The sequence below is a fragment of the Chaetura pelagica genome, unplaced genomic scaffold (genome assembly GCF_000747805.2).
Source record: "Chaetura pelagica isolate M959 unplaced genomic scaffold, ChaPel_1.0 scaffold117, whole genome shotgun sequence".
Taxonomy (NCBI): domain Eukaryota; kingdom Metazoa; phylum Chordata; class Aves; order Apodiformes; family Apodidae; genus Chaetura; species Chaetura pelagica.
Genome location: NW_009954185.1, coordinates 1,675,060 through 1,696,231, shown reverse-complemented (window position 1 = coordinate 1,696,231; position 21,172 = coordinate 1,675,060). Strand labels below are relative to the sequence as shown.

Below are 21,172 nucleotides of genomic sequence, written 5' to 3'. Positions count from 1 at the left end.
TAAAATTAGAGTAGTTACATGGACAGATGGAAACAAACAGGAGAGTCTATGTCTCAAAAAATGCATCAAAGGTGTTGAAAGCTCTATTCAGAGAAGCAGGCCTGAATTAATGCTGCCTTGTAACATGTGTATGCATTTGGGTTTGTGCAAAATAAACACAGAATGTTTCTCATTCTTAATTGGGAGTGTTTTGAACAGGCGTTAGTGAACTTGATGAGCTCCAGAAAATGGAGAAAGTGGTCTGGGAAATTTACAAATTTTTCTCTGTATAAGGTGGCAAGAGCATTATAAAGCATTGCAAGTTTGAATCTTACTAATTTCTTTTCAAGCCTGTTACGATGCATTGTAGCTATGGCACAGAAACAGTTCTGGTTTAGGTTGCTTTTGAATTGCTTTTTTTGTTTGTTTCTTTGCTAACACATTCAACTTTCTTTTAAAACTTGCTACTCTGACTTAAATGTAATAACATTATTTATTCTTATAGTTAACTTTCTCTGAATTTCAACCAAAAAGATAAAGAAATTGAGTGTCTAGCCATTGTTAACCTTAAAACACAAAACCTTCTCTATTTCTGCTGCAATTTTTTCACTTGTTCCCTAAGTAAAGTACCAGATTATTTAAACTAATTTTTTTCCTTGATCTGTTATTTGAATTCTGCTAAAAATGTTAGTTTTTCTGTGTATTTAAACCTTTATCTTTAACATACAGATAGAGTTGTGCATGCTGTATTGGGCTCACATAATTTAATAGGTAACATAAATCTGGGAAAAAATCTTATTCACCCCCAAGTGTACTAATTAAATAAACAGCTTTAGTTCCTGAGTGATGCTAAATTTAGCAGCTGAAATGTTGATATAGCTCTTTGATTTTTTTTATACTCTTTGATCCTATATGTAATGTCACAGAAGTGACAGGTGCCCTAAGAAATTGTGGTAGTGAAGTGTGGAATTCAAAGCAAAGAGTCTTACCAGTTTGCTAATTACAGTGAAGGAGAACAGAAGTATACCTGTAACTTAAGCTGCTCTACTCAGTCGTATTTTAAAAAGACAAGCATGCCTGATGCAAACAGAAGAGCTATGGAAGAGAAGCAACTTTTGAACCACACTACTGATAAGGAGCAAAGACTGTTACTTGGGAGAAGCATCCATGCTGGAAACCTGTCTCTGTCTGAGAAGAAGCTCCAGGAGGCTATTTGTATGCTGCTGGTGGAGCTGTGTGAGAGATTCACGTTCTTTGGCATTGTCTGCAATATGATTCTCTTCTGCACTGTCAAACTTGGCTATCGCAACTACCAGGCAGCTATTGTCAATATGTGCTTTGTAGGCACCTCCATGTTGACACCAGTGCTGGCTGGCTGGCTTGCTGAATGCCTCGTGGGGAGGATCAAGCTTGTGTGCATCTGCATGTTTCTACACTTTCTAGGTAGGTGACACCCTGGTGACTGTTTTGTGTTATAGTAGTTCTGTTGCAAAAATATATTCTTGAGCATTCTGTTTGAAATCTATTAATTGTCTCCAACCTTATAGCCACCCTCTCTAACAGCTAATTACTTATTTTCTGCTCAGCAAAAGGCTCTGCAGTAGCTTTCCCTGTGTACTCTTGTGGGGTAGTGCTTTGAACAAAATTAAGGAACGTTTGCATGTGCATCTTGAGGACAGCTGGTGCACAATCTTGACTCCCCTAAAAGTGGTTCCTTTAACAAGCAGCTGAAGTTATTAGTGTTTTTGGCAAACATGAGGCTTTATTTGAAGAGGTAGTTGGAAAGAGTTTGGGTGTTGTTTCCCAGATGTTGGTATTAAGATTTTATTGTATGCAAAGATACGTAACTGTTTTATTTTGTGACAAGAGACAAAGCTGTATTTAAGCGCATAGCAGTATAAACAAACTTTCTCTTAAGTAGAGTGGCTGTTTCCTAATTACCTGTATTGAGAGCCTACTTTCTGTTAGCACATTCTGAATCTTCTCCACAGTTACTCTGGAGATCTTTTAATGCAAAAGCACTGTTCAAACTATCTATGAACATTTTTTAGCAATTAATGCATCTCACAGCTGCTGATTATTCTGTCAACTTAAACAAAGCTGAAGGAAATACTTTTTACTTGGACTGGTTGTTGAGCATAAGCAAGTCTGATAGTAGTTATGTTACTATTTAGACTTGTAACAAAATAAGGAAGAAATCAGTCATTCCTGAAATGCTCTTGAGCTGATTGCAAAACCATTGTGCAAGTAGCCTGGAAAAATTATTGCTATTGTGTTCCAGTGTTTCACCCATGGGCTTCTGGTTTGTACTCTCCTTTTGCTAGTTGTCCTTTCAATACATATCTTGAAGCAGAAGACTGGTGACAGAGAATTTAATTTTATTCAGGTGTTTTAACTGGATCTTTTTTTTAAAGCTAGATCATGAAACATTCCTGATGTGTAATGGTTTGATGCACAATCATAGTCTTAGTCATGACTAATGTTGGAGAAGCTGTACCTTTTTAAATCTGAAAGGCTTGCATTGCAGACTACAGTTTCTGTAGGAAAAGTTTATGAAAATCATGTATTTTTCGTGAAACTAGCAGAAAATAAAGAAAATGTTCTATGTAAGTTTTAAGAACATATTTGTTAAATTATGATTCTCTGTAAAACTCTGGAACTTAAAGAAGACTCAAAAAAAGGCCACCTCCAATATGGAACTATGGTTTTTTGGTTGGTTGGTTTGTGGTTCATCAGATGAAGTTACCTGTTTCATCATATGAAGTTACCTGTTCAACTGGTGCCCTCTGGCAAGTGGAAATCTACTATTCTGTATGCACAGGTAATGGGGTATCTCAGTGAGAAGAGCTATTTCCAGAGAGCTCTTGAATTGTTTGGAGAACCTAAATCCATACAAGAGTTTCAGAGGAAGACGGCTTTCTTGGAGGTCCTTAGTGGTCTTGCCTCACTCTATGTAGTGATATCCAGAAAGGTTCTGGCTTTCTACCAAATTAAGACTCTCCCTTATTGCACTCCTCTGTTTTGTATCTTTTATTTTTCATGTGGTTTTTCAACACAAGTTCTTAAGCCAAAATCTTATTAATCAGTCTGATTTTAATCAATTTCAAATTATGAATTTCTTTCCAATTCCAGGCACAGCCCTGCTACCTGTTGTGGCATTCCCCTTTGAAGATATTTACATTGACAGACGGCACATTCTTCATACACTATCCAAAAGGGAGCAGAAAATAGTATTCTACTTTGCACTACTCACAGCTAGTCTGGGAATAGGAGGCATAAGAGCTATAGTTTGTCCATTAAGTGCATACAACCTTGAGGACTGTGGATCGAAGGAACTTCTTTCTTTTTTCAACTGGTTGGTAACTTAATGTCAGCTAATTATCTGTTGGGGATGATGAAGTGTTGCTTTCAATTCCACTGCCAATTTACAAGGAAAATTCTACAGATACTGAGTTTTGTGTTGTTTTTGACTGCAAAACACTTGGAGTTTGGAAAAGTTTCCAAGAGTTTTATGTAAAATCTTTTCCTAAATTTTTCCTACTGCTAGGATGAGTAGGTGAGCATCTATTTTGTACTCCTAAAGAAATCTTCAGTCAGAATTTGGAGGAAGTGAGTTGCCCAAAAGCTCAGAGGCTTGATCTATTTGCTGTTAAAACAGCATGTTCCATTTCTTGTTCTACCTTTAACTTGGCTATCTCTTTAGGATGTTTTGCTACCTCTAACAATGTCACTCATAATATCTCATTGAATTTTGTCACTGTTTATTTTACGTCAGAGTAAATTTTTAGCAATGACAGCCAGCAATAGCTTCTGCTGGTTTACTGGAACTGGGGATTGCTAGTAGTCTCTAAGTACTAAATTCTGTGGTGGAAATCTGCTGTATTGTTTCTGTTGCTGTGAAGCCTTGGCATCACAGCCCTTGACATTTGTGTTTTGGTTTGAATATTTTAATTTTTTTAAGAAAACTTTGAGGAAAAAATTGCTCCTAAAATGGTTCTTGAAATTCATTTTTTTTCCATATTAACTATGTCCCTCTTTCAGTGTGTCAGAGAGATCATTTTTGATGATACATGTAGCTTTATTTACCACTTCTGTAGTGCTATACAGAGTACTATATCCATTCATCTATACTTTCTGGTTAAACTGTGGAATGACAATTAAAGAAGCTTCAGTGGGAACCTCCAAACTTCTGCTTCAAGGCAGGGTAAAATAAGCTCTGAATTGCCCCCTTCTCTCTCCTTTCCCTATACATGCACAGTTATTAAATCAAAACTGAGCACATTTGCATATTAACAATGCAGTGCTGAAGAATCAATTGAGATCTTAGTGAATCAGATCTCTTTTCCTTTGAGGATGGCTTTCCTGGCTATTTTTTTTTTTCCTTCAATTATGTTGATATCAAACAGTTATGAATTAAATCCAAACTTCAGCAAATAAGGCAGCTTTACCAAAGGTGGATGAGACTGTTTAGGTCCTTAGAGCAGATTCTGCCTCCTTGACCTGCCTATAGGAGAGAAGAAAAAACCCAAAAAAAACAACCTTCCTTTTTACTCTATTCTGAGTTTTAATCCTTAATTAGCAACATCATTTTGATTAAATAAGACTCTGGGGGATTAAGACTGGAGAGCAATCAGTTGTTCTGAAAGATAGCTCTGGAGAATTTATTGTACTGTGGTCTTAGCCATTCAGAATTGTGTTTAATCAAAGTGACATTTCTCAGTGTTGATTACAAAGGAGATATAATACGAATAAAAAGTTCCTTGGGGAGAATCCAAATGGGTCAGTTCTTGGAAGTTTGGAAATATCAAGAAAAGCACAAGTGTGATGAAAAAATATTATTTTTTGCAGTGACATCCAAGCAGAGGCTCTTTGATTGCAATCTCAAGATTTAAAAAATGGGGACTTCATTCTTAGTTTTCTTAATCTCATTTAAACTTATCAGAATATAATAACTTTATCTTTGTAGACTGTTTTCTATTGGTAGGTGCTTGTAACTGGATTGAATTTTAAAATAGTACAAAATTAGATGGTTTCATACTCTTAATGAGTTTCAACTTATGTTCCTAGCAAAGCTCCATTTAAACAATCAGAATTAGTGGGTTAACAGTTGGGTTGAAAGACCCTGTAACTACCTGTTGTCTAATTGATTTTTTGAAAGGGATTGCTTCATACATCTAGGGCCTGGTTCTAACCCCTAGGATGAACTATGACCTCTTAAATAACAAAAGAAAGCAATACTAAGTAAAGAAGGGGGTTGGATGCTGCTGGACTTATTTTCCCTAAGGACTTCTGAGATTCTAAGGTTAAGGTTACAGGCCGGTACTATTTTTGCAGCAGCAGAAGTAAATTCTGTCTAAAAGGAGGAAAGAATGAGAGCCAAAGGTACAATCCAGAACAGGGAGACGAGTTAACAGTATTGTGTCTTGTCTTACTGATCAAAACACTGTAAACAAAAAAAACACCAGAGAACACAGGAGCAGCAGTGTGTATTTTCTTTCCTTCATATCTTATATGTCTTCTAAAGTGTTGTTTTTTTTCCATAGACTGCAGATCAGTGTGTGCTGTTATCCTGGACATACTTTACTTTGGGTTTTCAAACTTTTTTTTTTTTTTTTATGCCTTTGGGATTTTTTTTCTCCCACCTTGTCTTAGCAGAGAACCCTATAGTGATTCTGAAAAAAATACTTGCCCCTACAAAGCTATAGTACAGAAAAATACATGGTTTGGATACTGGTCCGTACATGGATTATCCAGGTCTGAGTTTAGATAAATCAAAACTTAAATTTTGAGAGCTAAGCATACTTAAAAAATAAATGCAAATAATATTTCAAGTGACAGGAAATCTACTGAGTTTTTAAAATTAATCCAAAAAATGAAAAAAAGTCAATTTTATTATCTTTTCATATAATTTATTGATCTCAGATTGTTTTATTCAGCAAGTCCATCTCAATTGTTACATTACATAAAAACTTTTTGAGTAGTGTATAAACATAAACAATATTTTAAATAAATCACCTGGATATTACATCTTTAAAATTATCACAATTAATATGTTTCTGTAAAATGATATAATAAGATAAAAAGGTTTTTATGGGTGTGTCACATTATCATTTGAGTTTGCCTTTGGGCTGCGGTTTTGAAATTAACCTTCCAAAGTGGCATTTGTCTCACTTATGAGAGGACTTCAGGGTGCTGAAGCTCCAGGAAGGAGCTGGTCCCTGCAAAGTTGGACGTATTTAATGGATGTATTTAACTGGTTCGGCTATACCCTACTGAGATCTTTGAGGTACTTCACTTAATGCAGTTCCAAGTATTGCAATATTAGATAGCTGTGGTACCTGAGATCCAGCAAGATGTGTTTCTGTTTGTGTAAGTTCTGATCTGCTGCTGTCAGTTTGAAGTTTTACACTTTAGTCTTAAGGTACTTTGCTATACAGTGGTGAGGGAAAAAAAAAAAAAAAAAAAAGCACTATCCTGCTCTCAAGGGGTTTTTTGGAAGTGCCTACTTCCAATGAAAGTGTCAGGTCTTCAGGTAGCTCAGGCACACTTCTATAGAAATTTTGGAGAACAGCCACTGAAACGTATCACTTAAAAATTACGAGTTGTTTCAAAACTTCTACACAACTTCTAGCTGACCCAGCTGTGTAACTCTTCAAAAAAGCTTTAGTTGAAGAGGGCTCAACAAGTAGGTACAAAATCCCTCCAGCACAGAATAACATGCTAAAACACCTGGAGACTGCTTTCAGTGGAGGGGAACAGTAACTGGTTTGGAGCTTCAGAGTTGTTTTGGTGTGACTTCAGAGAAATGCAAAATGCATGAAACAGGAAAGCTCACTCTTGTGCACATCTTTGCTGTTCCAGAAGTGTTGCTGTTGTGTGACTCTTGGCAGCACTGAGTTTTTCTTGGAAGAATATGTCATTTTTCTTCTTCCACTTGCCCTGGGTCTTGTGAGGCAAGCTGCACAAGCATGTTCACATGCCTACTTCTTCACGGCCCTGTGGTTGTCTCCCATCCCTTAGTAGGCTGGTAGCAGGTTATCTTTGTAACTGAACTAACCTGAGTAGCATTGCCAAGGTCCTTACTTCTGATGTAATGAAGGTTTTGCTTTTTTGACACTAGCTAAATGTGCTGTAATAGAAGTGGAAGGAGTACAGCAGGCACCTCAATACTGTAGCTTGCAATATGGCTATGGTTTGTCATGGCAATTGTGGCAAGCCACCCAGAAGTCATTTTAAATTAATGAAATGGGGTTCAGGAAGTCTCCCAGGGATCAAGAGAAACTTGCAATCCCCCTCTTGGTATTTTCAGCTCTCTGCATTTTCCTTCCATAGCTGATGCAGGGAGCTGTAATGGTGGGCTGGTAGCTTGCTCCTGCTCTACGCACTCCTTTGCATCTGAGGAGCGATCAAGCTGGAAAGCTTAAGATTTGAGTTGTTAAGAAGTAGTCAGTCTTCTCTGACATTTTAAGATTTTTCTTTTAATGTTGAGAAGGTAATTCCAGACTAATTAGGAGAAGTTAACACCAAAGTCCAACAGCATACAGGAGGCAGAAGTAACACAAGACCAGAACACAAGCTTTGTCTCCTCAAGCAATGTGAATGAAGCTATGTGCATGTGTTAATACATATTTCAAATTTGAATTAAACCATTTCAGTAAGGTTCCAGCACAGATGAAGGAATCTCCTCTTTCAGTTACTTACAAAATGTAACCTGTGATATATTGAGGTAGTACTACTACATTATTGATCCTTGTTTGTTTAAAATACAGTTGTCTTTAAAGCCAACATGGATGGTGAAAGTTTAGTCAAAATTCTTAACTTAAAATTTCAAGGGCCATCTGCAAGCCAGAGTCAAATCTGAAGCAAAGGTTGCTGAATGGCTCCCTCTGACTCTTCAAATGAAGTATCATAATGATACCAACATTTAGTATTTTTGGGAACTGTGACTTCAGCGAAACAGTTCCTCCCTAAATCTGATCTCTCTACACTGAGATGCAGAATATTTGAGGCTACTCCGTAGCCTCAAGTCCTTGTTTTATGTGAGAGGTGTGTTTAAGGGCAACCTTGGTTAAAGCTCTGCTGAAAGGAAAAAAACAATACAAATGGTCTGAAGAACAGTGTAAGTGGAGCATCTCAGAATTTATAATGAGCTAGAGGACTTATTACTGAAACACATGTAATTAGGAATAGTAGTGTAAATATTGACCAGTCATCTTGTGAGATGAGGGCTATGCAATAAAAGAATATTTGTTTCACTTTTATACATCTAACTACTTCTCAAAAAAGCTGAATTTTAGAAGTACTGATGTAATATTTTATGTAAGAAGTCAGAATTCAATGAGAAAGAGTGGCAATAATATGCCACATGTCAATAATATGAGTATAAACTCATTTGCTAGGATAAAGAAAATAAGTAGTTATTCTTTTGCATCCTATCAGGGAAAGGATTTGTTTTGGTATTGTTTATTTTTTTGATTGTTTTTTTGCTATCCTTATAATTCCTTAAAGCATATTTAATGTACTATTGTCAGGGTTTCCAAACTGTGGTAAGCCAATCCCTAATATGCCATCTGCTTCCAAGAGGTATGCAATTTTCATTTGAATAACTTCTGTGCATAGGAGGGACTCAACACTTACTTCAGAAATAGCTCTACTGCCAAAGGCAGTCTCAGAACAAATTATGTTTGGGAACCTCCTTATCAAGATATTTCCAGAAGCCAACAAAAATTCAAGCTGAGACTTGCAACTAATGGAAAATCCATTCCTTCTGATTAATCAAACTATAATATTTCCTAAATGAGATGGTGGCATTAAGACATTTCTTAAAGTGTGTCACTTGATGATATTGCATGTGCACAATCTTGTCTGATATTTAATGTGTAAGGGGTAAATGTTGATGTATTTAATTAGTCTGAATCACAAGAATATTTCCAGGACTAGATTGATAATTTGTCTTAGTACAGTTACTTTCATCATATACCTCTTGGAGCTGACACATTCAAGTGAAATTTGATGTTGATTGCTATGTCAATGTATGCACGGTGCTGATGCTGTACGTACTTACTATACTTACCATGCCTTAATAATAATAATAATAAATAATTTAATGTTTTAATGTCTGTAAAGTCCATGTATTTTTTCAGCCTCTCTTCTCTCTCTTGTCTGTGTGTATTAGGTTTTATTGGCTGATTAACTTAAATTCAGCAGTTGTCTTTGTCATCATTTCTTATATCCAGCAGTCTGTGGCCAGGAACCTTGGTTTTCTTATCCCTTTTGTGTCCATGGTTATGGCTATGATCACAATTCACATGGTGCGTGGTGAAATGATTTACAAACCCAAAACAGGTAAGGGGCAACTATGTCTTAGGAACTATATTTAGAGATCATTTTCACAGAAAATATTAACTGGCATATCTAAATGAGTTCTTCCACAACAGCACCCTGTGTGGTTGGAGGTACTTGACTTTTATCTTGACAAAGTCTGTGTGTAAGAGATGACTTCCATCCTCTCTAAAGATAGACCTGGAGATTCTGGATAGGCTGAAAAAGTGAAAAGCAGTCTCTGGTAAACTTATGTACATTTTCTGTCATGTCAAGACGTGTCTAAGCATTTTTCCTGTGCAGGAAAAGGTATCATATGTATACTTCTGATGGACTTTATTTTGCCATGTTTGGTTCAACCTATGCCTGATGTGTTTTGGTCAATTGATGCAGAGTTTATGCCTATGCTGAGGCCTGAAGAGCACTAGGTTTTCTCAATTAAGTGTGCTCCATTACTTTGCTTGAACTGGTACCTGAGCAGCCAAGCAATGTGGTTAGTCAGCTAAACAGAAATATGCCCTAATAGCAAAATTGTTCTCTAGTGCAGAAGGTCTGATGTTTAAAGTTATTTCAATATGCTTGCTTATATGACATGAAGTGTTGTTAAACATTTGAAAATAACTGGAAATACTGAATACCTTTAGTTCCTGAGCAGACTGTGGAGATATTTTTAAAAAATGTTTTTACACTTCTGTGACCTCCCCAGTTAGCACCTGAGTTTTTAAATATCCTTTGATGGCAGCTACCCTCACCATTGACCATTCTCAGAAGTGGAAATGTAGCCTAAGTAATTTGAATAAGGCTGTAAGTGCCCAAACCTTGCTCTTTTTTTTTCAACAGAACCCAGAAAACGAAAACATGATCTTATTTCAGTCTTTTTGTTAGAAATGTAATCTAAGCAAAAATATATTCACAGTGACGGAATAAACACATAAATTGAGTGCCTGGGAATATCATCGTGAGGATGACACTAAAGAGGTTTATTCAAAAGAAACAGAGCCAAAGAAATGTGTCCCCTCCACAACAACCCAAAGCCATCATGATAATATGCAACTGAACTTTGCAAAGGCTTAAAGCTAGCTAGTTACAGAGAGAATGGTGGCTTTCTGGCCAACTGAGGCTCTCTACAGGTTTTACAATGTAAGATAAAAAGTTTCTTTAGTATCCACTTGTGAGCTGGACTATTTCATATGGACTAAATATGTAGTTTATCATCTTAACAGGCTTAATTCTGCTAAATGGAATACCATAATTTGTAGTTTATGTCTATCTTGGCCATCAACAAAACTAGCAGGTTTTGGATTATTTTTTTTTTTGTATCAGTTGTTCTTTGAGGTTTTTTTTATTTATCTTATATTTTCCAAGTCTTTGCAGAATGCCAGTCTTTACACTAAATCCACAAAGTCTTTTATCTCCTTCGTCACAATAAAAGATAATATGCTTTGTACCTTCCAGTGAGATTATGAAATTTGAAGTTCTTCAGAAATGCAATTCAAATTCATAGGTGACCTTAAATGAATTTTATATACGCTGCCTTTTTTCTTTTTTTTTTTTTTTAAGGTATGTCTTCAAATATGGATCATGCATTCAATCATATTTAGCTGTCAAACACGAACTTCATTTACATTTCTTCCCACTATGATAATTTTGAGGACTGGCAGGTGACCAGGGATGAGGAAGAAGGGTACCATCAAGAGTGTAATGTAGACTTTTTATTATAATTAAGTAGTATAGAGATTCATTATCAGATCAAGGTCAAAGTAGCAGACCATTAGAGCTGAGGGCTGAAGCATAAAGCAGAAGGAAAATAATTTTCTGGAAGTTGCAATTTAAGATCAGTACTGATAGGCTACTTTTTTTTTTTTAAGAAAACATTAGAAAACAAGTATGAAGTATATGAGGAAGTGTATGATGTTGATCTACATGATATTTCTGCTTATAATTAAGTCTCTTGGTAGCAGATCATACTTATAATTGAAAGAACTCACCATCGTGAAATTCTGTGGGCTTCTTTTGCAGAAGGGGTGAAGTACTTACTCTAACTGTATCATTGGCAAAATCCTCTTGGTGTTGCTTAGGTCTATGTATCATTCAAGCTGCTTTTTGAACTTTTGAACAACTTCAAGAAGCTTTATCTTCCTAGTTTACTAGATTTTATAATAGGATGAAATTTCATGCTAAGAAACACAGCTAAATAATTTTTTGTCTGTTTTACCTCATACAAAAGAATGTTTCCTAGGTAGTTAACTGAAATTACATTAAAGAGGACCTCAGCTGATTCGTTAGGAAAGACAGGGAAATACCACAGTTTCTTGTCTAGTTTAGTGTGGGGTTTTTTTTTCAGTGAGAGTAAGAAAGTAGAGTCTAGTCAACATTTTCCATTTCAAAGCAAAGGAGGTGGCCATGACCAGCTTTGAGGCTGGGTGAGATAAACCAGCACACAGCCATGCTGGTGTTTTGTTGAGTTGTCTGCTGGTTTTGTCTTGGGGTACTCTGTGCATCTTCTGATTTCAACACTGACTGGGTTCAAAGCCTCACAGAGCACTGACACCACATTACTGCTTTTTGTTCCTTCTTTGTGAATGTCCAAACTCTAGCATAGTGTAAAGCAAAATATTATAATTTCTTTGACTTAAAACATGTACTTACTAGCTCTGCTCATGACTTGAGCTGATGTTGACTTTTGTACTACTTTTTTTTTTCCCTCCTGAAAATAACTGCTTTGACAAGACCCCTAAGTCCCACTTGTTTTCTGGGTAGCTTCTCAGTCAAGTCACTTTGGAATTCTGCAGATTTTTCTTTTAGTCTTCAGATTTGGTCTTGAAGTAATCTAGATCCTAAACTTAAACATCACTTACAATGAGTGGTAAGAAAGTTGCCTAGCACAGTCATACAGAACACTAAAACCTCTATCAGCTCTGTATTTGTAAGCTTTGATATGTTATTTCAGATTTTATTCAACAGTGACAAGAGTCTACAGGGTCATGCTGAAGTGACAGTTTTAAATGTTATTTATCTAATAAAATACCCTTTCTTAGTACTCTACAGCAAATGTTCCCAATACGTGTCAGTGGATACTTCTAGAAAATCTAGAAAATAATTTCCATGCCAGAGATAATTTTTTTCTCTGGAATCTTAGCTCACTTTATGTTTTGGAAAGTATTTATTTATAGATACCTAAGTTATTGTAGTGTTATAAGACTGTCAGTGAAGTAGAGAATTTCTATAACACATACTTGCATAAATGGCAACTTGCCAAGGGTAAATGAATCTGTATCCCCAAACCTGAAACTCACAGTTTTGTCCTCATTTTAATTCCATTTCCCCTGAGTCTGAGAACCAAGTTAGTAATTCCTTAATGCAGTATCCAGTAAGCAAATTATAATATGCCAAATACTAGATTAGAAACTTTTCATGTCCCACAGCATTTTACTTAGAAGTCCTGAGTTAATATTTCTGGCTTTGAAATGCATCCATGGAAATTCTCTTGTCAGCCCTCTTTTGAGCTCACTTCCCTTCATACTTAGCTAATAACATTCCCTTGTTGCTGGACTTCGGTGGATGTGCCATATTTTAGTTCTGTCTTGAAATTAAAGTTAACCACATTCAGTGCATAGAGAGCAAAAGCAAAGGAAAGTAATACTTTACCTGCTCAACCACAACAATAAATTTTAGTGGTGTGTTAAATAACTAGTAGCAAAAGACTTTTGTCTGTGGATGTTTGGCTGGATTGCTTTTGTGAGGATCAGGTTGTGAACCAACTGGTTATCAAAAAAGAACATTTTGGAACAAATCCAGGCTGTTCTTGCCTTTCCCTTCCTCAAAAAGACGTCACAGTGAATGTATCAGGTTGTATTTTCCCTCCCAAAGTGTTTTGTTTATTTTGGCAGCACCTAAAATCATACGAGTGTCTAACATCTCTGTTTGCAGACACTTCCCTGCTGACGACTTTTGGAGTAATTGCTAGTGCACTGAAAACCTGTTGTGTGCGGTACCGCTACTTTAGCAGCGACGTGGCCAACTGGATGGATCACGCCAAGGAAAACTATGGTGGTCAGTACAGTGAGACTCAGGTGGAAAGCACAAAGTCTCTTGCCAGGCTCTTCCCATTGTTTGCTTTCCAAATTCTATACAGAACATGTATCATGCAGGTGGGTACACAGCTTTTAAGCAAAAATCTGGAAATATGCTGTGACATATGTTTACTGCTGTGTCTCTGGGCGTGTTTTTGCTAACTGTTGTTTCACGAGTGACGCAACCTTGCAGAGTACTTCTAATTACTGAGAAGGTAGCTTGCTATATATCCTCTCATATAATCAAATAAGTAAAATTAACTTGGCCAAGACTCATTAAGAAGCTTGTGTGACTGCTTGCTACTAATTTTTCTGAACTCTTTCTGGTTGAAACATCTAGTGCTAGAGTCCTGCACACCTCATACTGCAGTGTTACAATTATCAGAGGCTCAGCATTTAGTTTTCCCATTTCTTAAATGTTCCCTTAATTTTTGGGAGAGGTGGACAATCTTTATTTGCTCTCTTTTTTGCATATTTCTCCTACGGTTTTGACAGGGTTATTATTTCCTACAGTGGAACAGGGTGGTTTCCTATTTGTGGAAAGAAGCACTCCTTTCACAGCCTCTCTGTTAGGCTATGTGGTTTTTTCCACTTCTGAGTGCATGCATGTTATATAAATGTAAATGTGTCAAGAAGTTACTTAAGCTGACATGATTCCTTCAGATTCATTTCTGTCTGGATGATTCTGGCTATGCAGGAGTTTGAGGTAGCTTACCCTTTGGCAACGGGTATAACAAATTTATGAGCTGACTGGGAAATTAATTTTATAGTTATTGCTGTTAAAATGCTGCTTAAGGAAAATCTTACAAATATGTAGTACACACTGCTTTATTGACACTCCCCCTTGCCATCATCCCACATTCCCCATCCATCTGCCTCTTTTTTCTTCTCTGCCCTCCCTACCCCCCCAAAAGCACAAAGTCTTAAGCGAATTACATATAAAACAAACAAAACCCCCAAACCAAAAAATGCTCACATATGGCCAAGGCTATGCACTAATGACCAGATGGAAATGGACCAGATATCATTAATCAGAGTTAAAATACTCAGGTATATCTCTAGAAAATAGAAAAGTATTTGCACTGTTGAAAGAGAGGACTTTAATTCCTTTGGCAAAATTTCTAATAAGCTTAAGTCTTTTTCTTTAGACTAGGCAATAGATAGGTATCTTTTTTGAAAGATTAACAGTATTTTCTCCATATTATTAAGTTAACAGTTTTCTGGTGCCTGTGATTCATATTGATGATACTTTTATTCCTATTAGAAGTCAGTTCTGATTTGCAGTAGGCTGTGGAAAGAAGAAAGCAACAAATTTGGCTCAGTTCTGATCTTTCATATTTCTGTTGCCATTTATTCACCCTTTTACAATTTGTATGTTCTTTTGGAGGTAAAATGTAGATGAAAAATATTTTTATCAAGAGCTAGTGTTTGACTAAATCTTTAGTACTGAACAGACTCCCAGTGAGTAGGGTTGGACATAACAATTGATCAGAAACACTACATGAGCTCAGTTACTTACTGTGCCTGAATTTTCAGACAGCTATAAACCAATAATATTCTACGTGGATTTAACATTACCAGTCATGTCAAAGAGCCAGGCAGAATGCTGAAGGAATCCAGAACTCTTCAAAACCAGAAAGAGAGTAAAGAAATCAGTCCTACGTCTAGCTTTGTCATGACTGTATTCTGAATTACTCGAGCTACCTCTTTCATTTTCCCATCAGTCTGTAAAACTGAGTGGATTATAACTTTCTGCTGCATATGAAATTGCACTGCTTAGTTAATCAAACTTTCTCAAAAAAAAACAAAATGAAAAAACTGTTGGCAGGAGCTGTTGTATTATTATTATTATTATTATTATTAAAATAAACTCAACAGATCTTCTGCAGAACCTCACACAAGCAGAAGGAATTATTTGCTCTTGAAGTGCGAAGCAGTCTTACAAATCTACTTAATTTCATACCCTGATAACTGCCATTGGTAGATTCCTCATCTGATTATTCATTTTGTTTTGTTTTCAATTTCTAGAAGTGAAAAGAAGTCCTCTACATAACTGCTATGGCTGTCAATTACATTAAGCTGGTTCTCAGATTGTGGCCAAATCTTCATTCCCTGTAGCTTTTAAAGCTATGTGTTGGAAAGAATGTCTTAAAAGTCATTCCCAACTTGAGCACACAATCAGAAGTTCAAAATCAAGTATCTGCATTTTGATATTCTAAACTTATGTTCTGTTATACACTGTCTACAAGACATGACTAAAGTATTAGGCAGAACCATTTAATATGTTGGCTGATAGCTCCAAGTAGAGATGATTAGATAAATGTATGGAGTGCTGCTTAGATTTGTGAAACTCAGGAGCAAGTTAAAAAGAAAGAAAATGCTACATTTGGGCAGAAAATGAGAATATTTCTATTTGAAAGGCTTTCATAATGAATGGACATTCCTTTTGGCCAGCAAGTATCTGGTTTACTGTGACTTCTTCAGAAGTAGAAGTTGGAGAAGTTTTCAAATTTAATAAGTCTTAACTCTGAAAAGTGTTTGATATGGTAACGGAATGGGGTTTTGTTCTTCAATATAGATTCCTTCAGGATATTATCTCCAAACCATGAATTCCAACTTGCACTTCAGTGGATTTGTCTTGCCAGTTGCAGCAATGAATGTGATAAGCATTGTGCCACTACTGATTCTTGTTCCTGTTTTGGAATGCATTAACTCATATCTCTTTAGTTCCAAAGTCACTGGACGTTCTCCAACAATTTACATTGGTATGTATAAAGTACATGTGTTTACACAGTTGTCATGGGTATTCTGCTTTCAAAAAAGAAACTGCAATGAGTGATGGATGATCATACACAATTATTTATGACTGTAAATATTAAGATGGACTTGTTTTGTGATGACTTTCATAGATCAATATGTTTAAAACAAAATGTTGAAAAGATAGAACTGAAAAAACATATTAGATATAAAGAAAAGATGGGTAGCTTTTGTTCAGGACAGAGATTGAGGCTTTTCTGACACAAAAAAATTGAGATGTACTCACAAATAACTATAATTCATCTTGAGGAACTGGTGAGACAAACAGTACTATTGGTTTAGGCTTGAGGCCTGTGCTGATTTGGTTCTCAATTTTCGTCATTTTTATCCGTTAACTTTTAGATAGTTAGTTTATTCTGAAAGTTTTTGGGGTTGGGAGAGTCCTTCAGTTGTTCTCTGATACTGTAGAAATGTTCTGTTGCTCAAAACTATGAGTTTGGATTTAAATATTTAGGCTGTGAATAGAGGCTTTGCTTTTCTTACATTTTATAACCACATCAACATTAGGATTGCAGCTTATAAGAGTGACATTGTATGATCACTAATACAGTTTATTCCAGTTTCATCCCAAGTGAATTATAAGTATCTAGTCTAATACTGTGTCAACAATAGGTGTTTCTAGATCTGGTGGGCAAGAGAAAACACACTGATAACTATGTAAAATAAATGGCTGTGTACCACTGGCCTACTGTTCCTGTTGAGCAGGCTGTACATTTCACAGGTGGAAAGTTACTTGGAGAGGTACAGATTTCCTCTCTAGCACTCAAATTCTCATTTTAGTATCTAGTATGGGACAATTGCCCAGGTGTTTATTGATTCTATTTATTAAAGTATGTTTAAGTTTAGGATTTTGTTGCACACTAGCTTTGAGTCACACAAAGAACGATCTACTGGAGTCGCCCTCAACCCCCAAACCTCTTATGTTCTAAGAACTGGAAGAATCCTTTGCAATGCTCTTCTCATATCATCTACATCTAGTACCACCAACAGCTTCCATTCTGTATTCACTTAAAACTATTCCCTTTTGTAGATGCTAAGATACTATCATTAAACTTAGATTTTTATCTTCCAGCCTGCATTACAAATCTCAGACGAAAATATTTATAAACGACTATTTTCTCAGTGTGCTACTATTAATTCAGTGCCCCATGGCAAGCAGCACAGTGAGTACTGACACACACAGAGGTATTAATCTGACTAAATTAGCCTAATTAAGAGTGTTATTAAGTTTTATACAAACCAGATGCATATAACACAGCAGGTTGCAATTACCCTAGTTTTTAACATAACATCTGCATTAAAACACAAAAAGCACATTCAGATAATAATTCTCCTTAAAACCATGGAAATTTCAAGTTAGTATTAATGTTCTATCCTGCTATGTTGAGCAGCAGTAGAATATATGCAGTGGTTTATTCTTACTAACTTCATTTATTAAAATAGCCTCCTGTTAGGGGTGATAAACTACCTGAGGCATAAAAATGCCTGTGAGTGCAGGCAATGGCTTTAGCTATCCAAGCATAAGACTGCACCTGCAAATATGGTAGACCTCTAAGTGCCAATATGTTTGCCAATAGTTAATTAGGTTCACAATTATTTTCAGGAACAAAATTGAAAGCATAAATAGACTGTTGGTGCTAAGCCAGCCTATAACTGTATTTTAATTCAAGTCTTGTAAAAGGAAAAAATTAAGTAGTTTTCTGGAAATTTTCAGTAGGTTAAGAATAACAGATTTCAAAGACAAACAATGTAGGCAGTACTGAAGTGAATTATCTGATTGTTCAGTGATAAGGATCTACATGAAAACTGTAATCTGTTACTATCTTTATAGTTGTTGGTTTTCTTTGTAAATTAGGTGTGCTCTAAAAACATTAAAATCTTAGTAATTTTATGTCCCACATATACTGAGTAACTGGACCTCTTTATGAAAAAGATGAATATTTGGTAAACTTGGAGTTTTTCCAGTTTCACAGTTGTTTGGGTTTTTTTGGTTTATAATATTTTATGCTATTTGAGCTGGTCAATAGTACAGAAGATTAAGCTGAGAACTGAAAGCATGTGTCTGCTGAGTATCTGTCTATCAGCTACAGGCAGGAGGCTATAGCTTAAGTACCTGAGCCACAGAAGTTCTTGCTCTTTTATTCTCTAAAGCCTGATTGTACTGAAATGTCCTAAGTCCTGGATTTACTCCATCCAAGAGTAATTTGGGGAATAGCTCTCTGTATAGTATAGAAAAGCAAGTATCCAGTCCAATGTCAAGCTAAGGTAATTTAGGAGTTGATGATGACCATTTCTCTCTAAAAGATGTTCTAGTTTGAACAAGTATTAGTTTTGGGAAAGATTTTTGGTCTGCTTTACTCAGGATATGAGATTAGGTAATCAAAGGTCCAAAACAACCCTAGTCTCTGGATAATAAACAAATTTGTCCTAGAATCAGCCCAAAGTGCTCCTAAAGCAGCCTGTTCTGTAAAACCAAAGCCCAGGTGGTAATTCCAAACTGCTTGTTTTAAAGAGGACTAAAGAGAGAAGAGGGAAGAGGAAATCCATGTCTCCAAGGTTCTGTTTCTTTCTCTGGCACATAAAGCCTTAAAAGAAATTATAAAATTCTTGGGCATTCAGAGGTTACTTTTTCTGAAATGTTTTGGCTTTCAATAAGAAAATCCTTAAAATATAACACTGTGTAGTAATATTGAACTGCTTGAAGTTTCTTTAGTACTAATGTCATTTTTCACTAGAACTCTTGTTTTGGTAGATTGAGAAGCTCCTTGAGGGCTTTATACCTGGCCTTGGTAAAGTGCATTGGCCAGAAAATGCTGCTGCCTTCCCTCCCATATCAATTTTCAAGCAATAGTTAATTGGTGTTCTTATTAAGCACTACAGAGGTCTTAACAACAAAACATCTTCCAGGCCTCAGGTTTAGCAGGTGGGGAGCATTTAAAGTGAAAATTGCAGGAAAACTGCTGGTGGAAGGGTGTGAGAGTTTGCTGCTGAAAGAAGAAACATGGATACATGCAAAAACATAGCAAGGCTAAAGCCACTTAGCTATCTGAACTTTCTGTCTCTTCTGTCTGGTCATCCAATGAGACAAAATTATATATGTTATAATATTGAATCATGAATTGTTTTGATTGGAAAAGACCTTTAAGATCATTAAGTCCAATGGTTAACTCAACACTGCAAAGTTCATCACCAAACCACGTACCTAAGCACCACATCTACACATGGTTAAATACCTCCAGGGATGATGACTCCACCAGTTCCCTGGGCAACCTGTTTTAATGCTTGACAACGCTTTCAGTTAAGATTTTTTTTCTTGATATCCAATCTAAACCTCCCGTGGCACAATGTGAGGCTGTTTCCTCTTGTCCCATTGCTTATTACTTGGGAGAAGAGACCAACATCCACATCACTACAATTTCAAAGCATTTCACTGTTGACAATAAATCTAGTAAGTGTAATGATTCTCATTCCTAAAGTGAGATGAGGCTTTGTAAGATGAGTGGAAAAACACAGGTCTGTCATTTGAGCCAAAGATGTCAAAAGAAACCAAATTCTCACACCTGTGCTTACTGTATAGCTTAGAATAGCTGAGGAATCACAAACTAAGTCAAAATCAATAGCACCTCAAAACAGCAGATGTATAAATGTTTCAAGTTCAGGACACTTACTTGAAAACTTTGCATGACTTGTGCTTTTCTTTCTGAGAGGCTGCAACCATTTCATATTGTCAACATCAACAAATATAAAATAGTACATTTAAATAGTATCTTCTATGGAATGTGTGGTGAAGCCTATGGTATTTAAAATACATCTGAGTTTATTGGAAATTTTTCATGCATCATGAGGCTAAACATCATTTTCTTCCTGCTCTGTGAGCTCATGTAGTACTTGTACTTGTGCCTTACCACTGAAGCAGGTGGTAAGAAGGTTACACATGTTGCATGTGCAGTAACTTATTGAACTGTATTATGGACCCAGTGTATTATGGATTATGCTCCGATACTTCTTCAGGTTATCTGAAGAGGGCAGGAAGTAACTGTAGTCCAGTGGCTTCCATGTAAACTCTTCCAGTAATGCAGCTCATCTTATCCAAAAACAGTCCTGCAAATGCACTATGCAACAAAATTTCAAAAGTAGTTCAAGAGAACTCTGTAATGGAGGGAAAGGGGAAAATGTAGGACTACTTCATCTCTTGAGGTGTAGTCTGCAGTGGTCATCTTTCCCTCCCATGGCCTGCAGCCTTAGAAATGCAGCACTTCCACAGCCTATGCTACTTTTTATATAGAAAGCAAATCAGGAAGCATACAATGTATGTGTGTATTTCAGGATCTTATTGCTACTTAAGGAGGAGAATTGCCCCCACTTGGTAGTCTTTATTCCCACCCACTCTCATGATAAATTGAAGGGCTGCCACCTTATCTTTCTCTCCTCCTTTCTTACCTCCCCCAATCTTAAAAAAAAAAAAAAAAAAAGTTGTTGGTTTGTTTTGGTTTTTTTGTGCCTTTGCTCTTCAGAAATATTTCCCCTCTCTCATTTTTTCTTCATCTATAAATTCTTTCTGTGTTAAGCTGATGTCCCTTTACTGACATATTTAGAGTTAGACTTGTGGTGTAGCAAGTATTTTTTGTCCATTTTTATATGTTCAGAGAGGATATATTGTGGGGAGGGGGTGTTTCTTTTGCATCTCCCAGGACTCTGTTCCATTTAAATATTTGATACTGCTGTAACTACAAGCTTGGTGAATACTGTCTGTGTTCTTTACCCAGTTGTAGGTCAGTTATCTGCTGCACTTTCCATGGTGGTTGCTGGCTTCTCTGAAATACACCGAAAGCATTTCCCTCAGGTGGAGCAGAAGCTTTCTGAGGAGGTTCTCCTGGTCTCCTCCATGCCTTGCTTCCACTTAGCTCCTCAGTACATCCTACTTGGAGTGGCTGAAGCCTTGGTAACTCCCTCTTGTGAGTAAAATCTAATAGCTGAAAGAA

General features: G+C 36.4%; 1 protein-coding gene across 1 annotated transcript in view; it reads left to right on the top strand.

The window, feature by feature from the left end:
* Nucleotides 1–1,052: 1,052 nt before the first annotated feature.
* The window catches only part of SLC15A5 (solute carrier family 15, member 5), a 34,726-nt gene continuing 14,606 nt past the window's right edge, over nt 1,053–21,172 (top strand). The window contains exons 1-6 of the mRNA XM_010003005.1: nt 1,053–1,422; nt 3,112–3,334; nt 9,155–9,324; nt 13,231–13,451; nt 15,952–16,138; nt 20,957–21,145. Coding sequence (XP_010001307.1) covers nt 1,053–1,422; nt 3,112–3,334; nt 9,155–9,324; nt 13,231–13,451; nt 15,952–16,138; nt 20,957–21,145 — 1,360 coding nt within the window. The remainder of the gene's footprint in view (nt 1,423–3,111; nt 3,335–9,154; nt 9,325–13,230; nt 13,452–15,951; nt 16,139–20,956; nt 21,146–21,172) is intronic.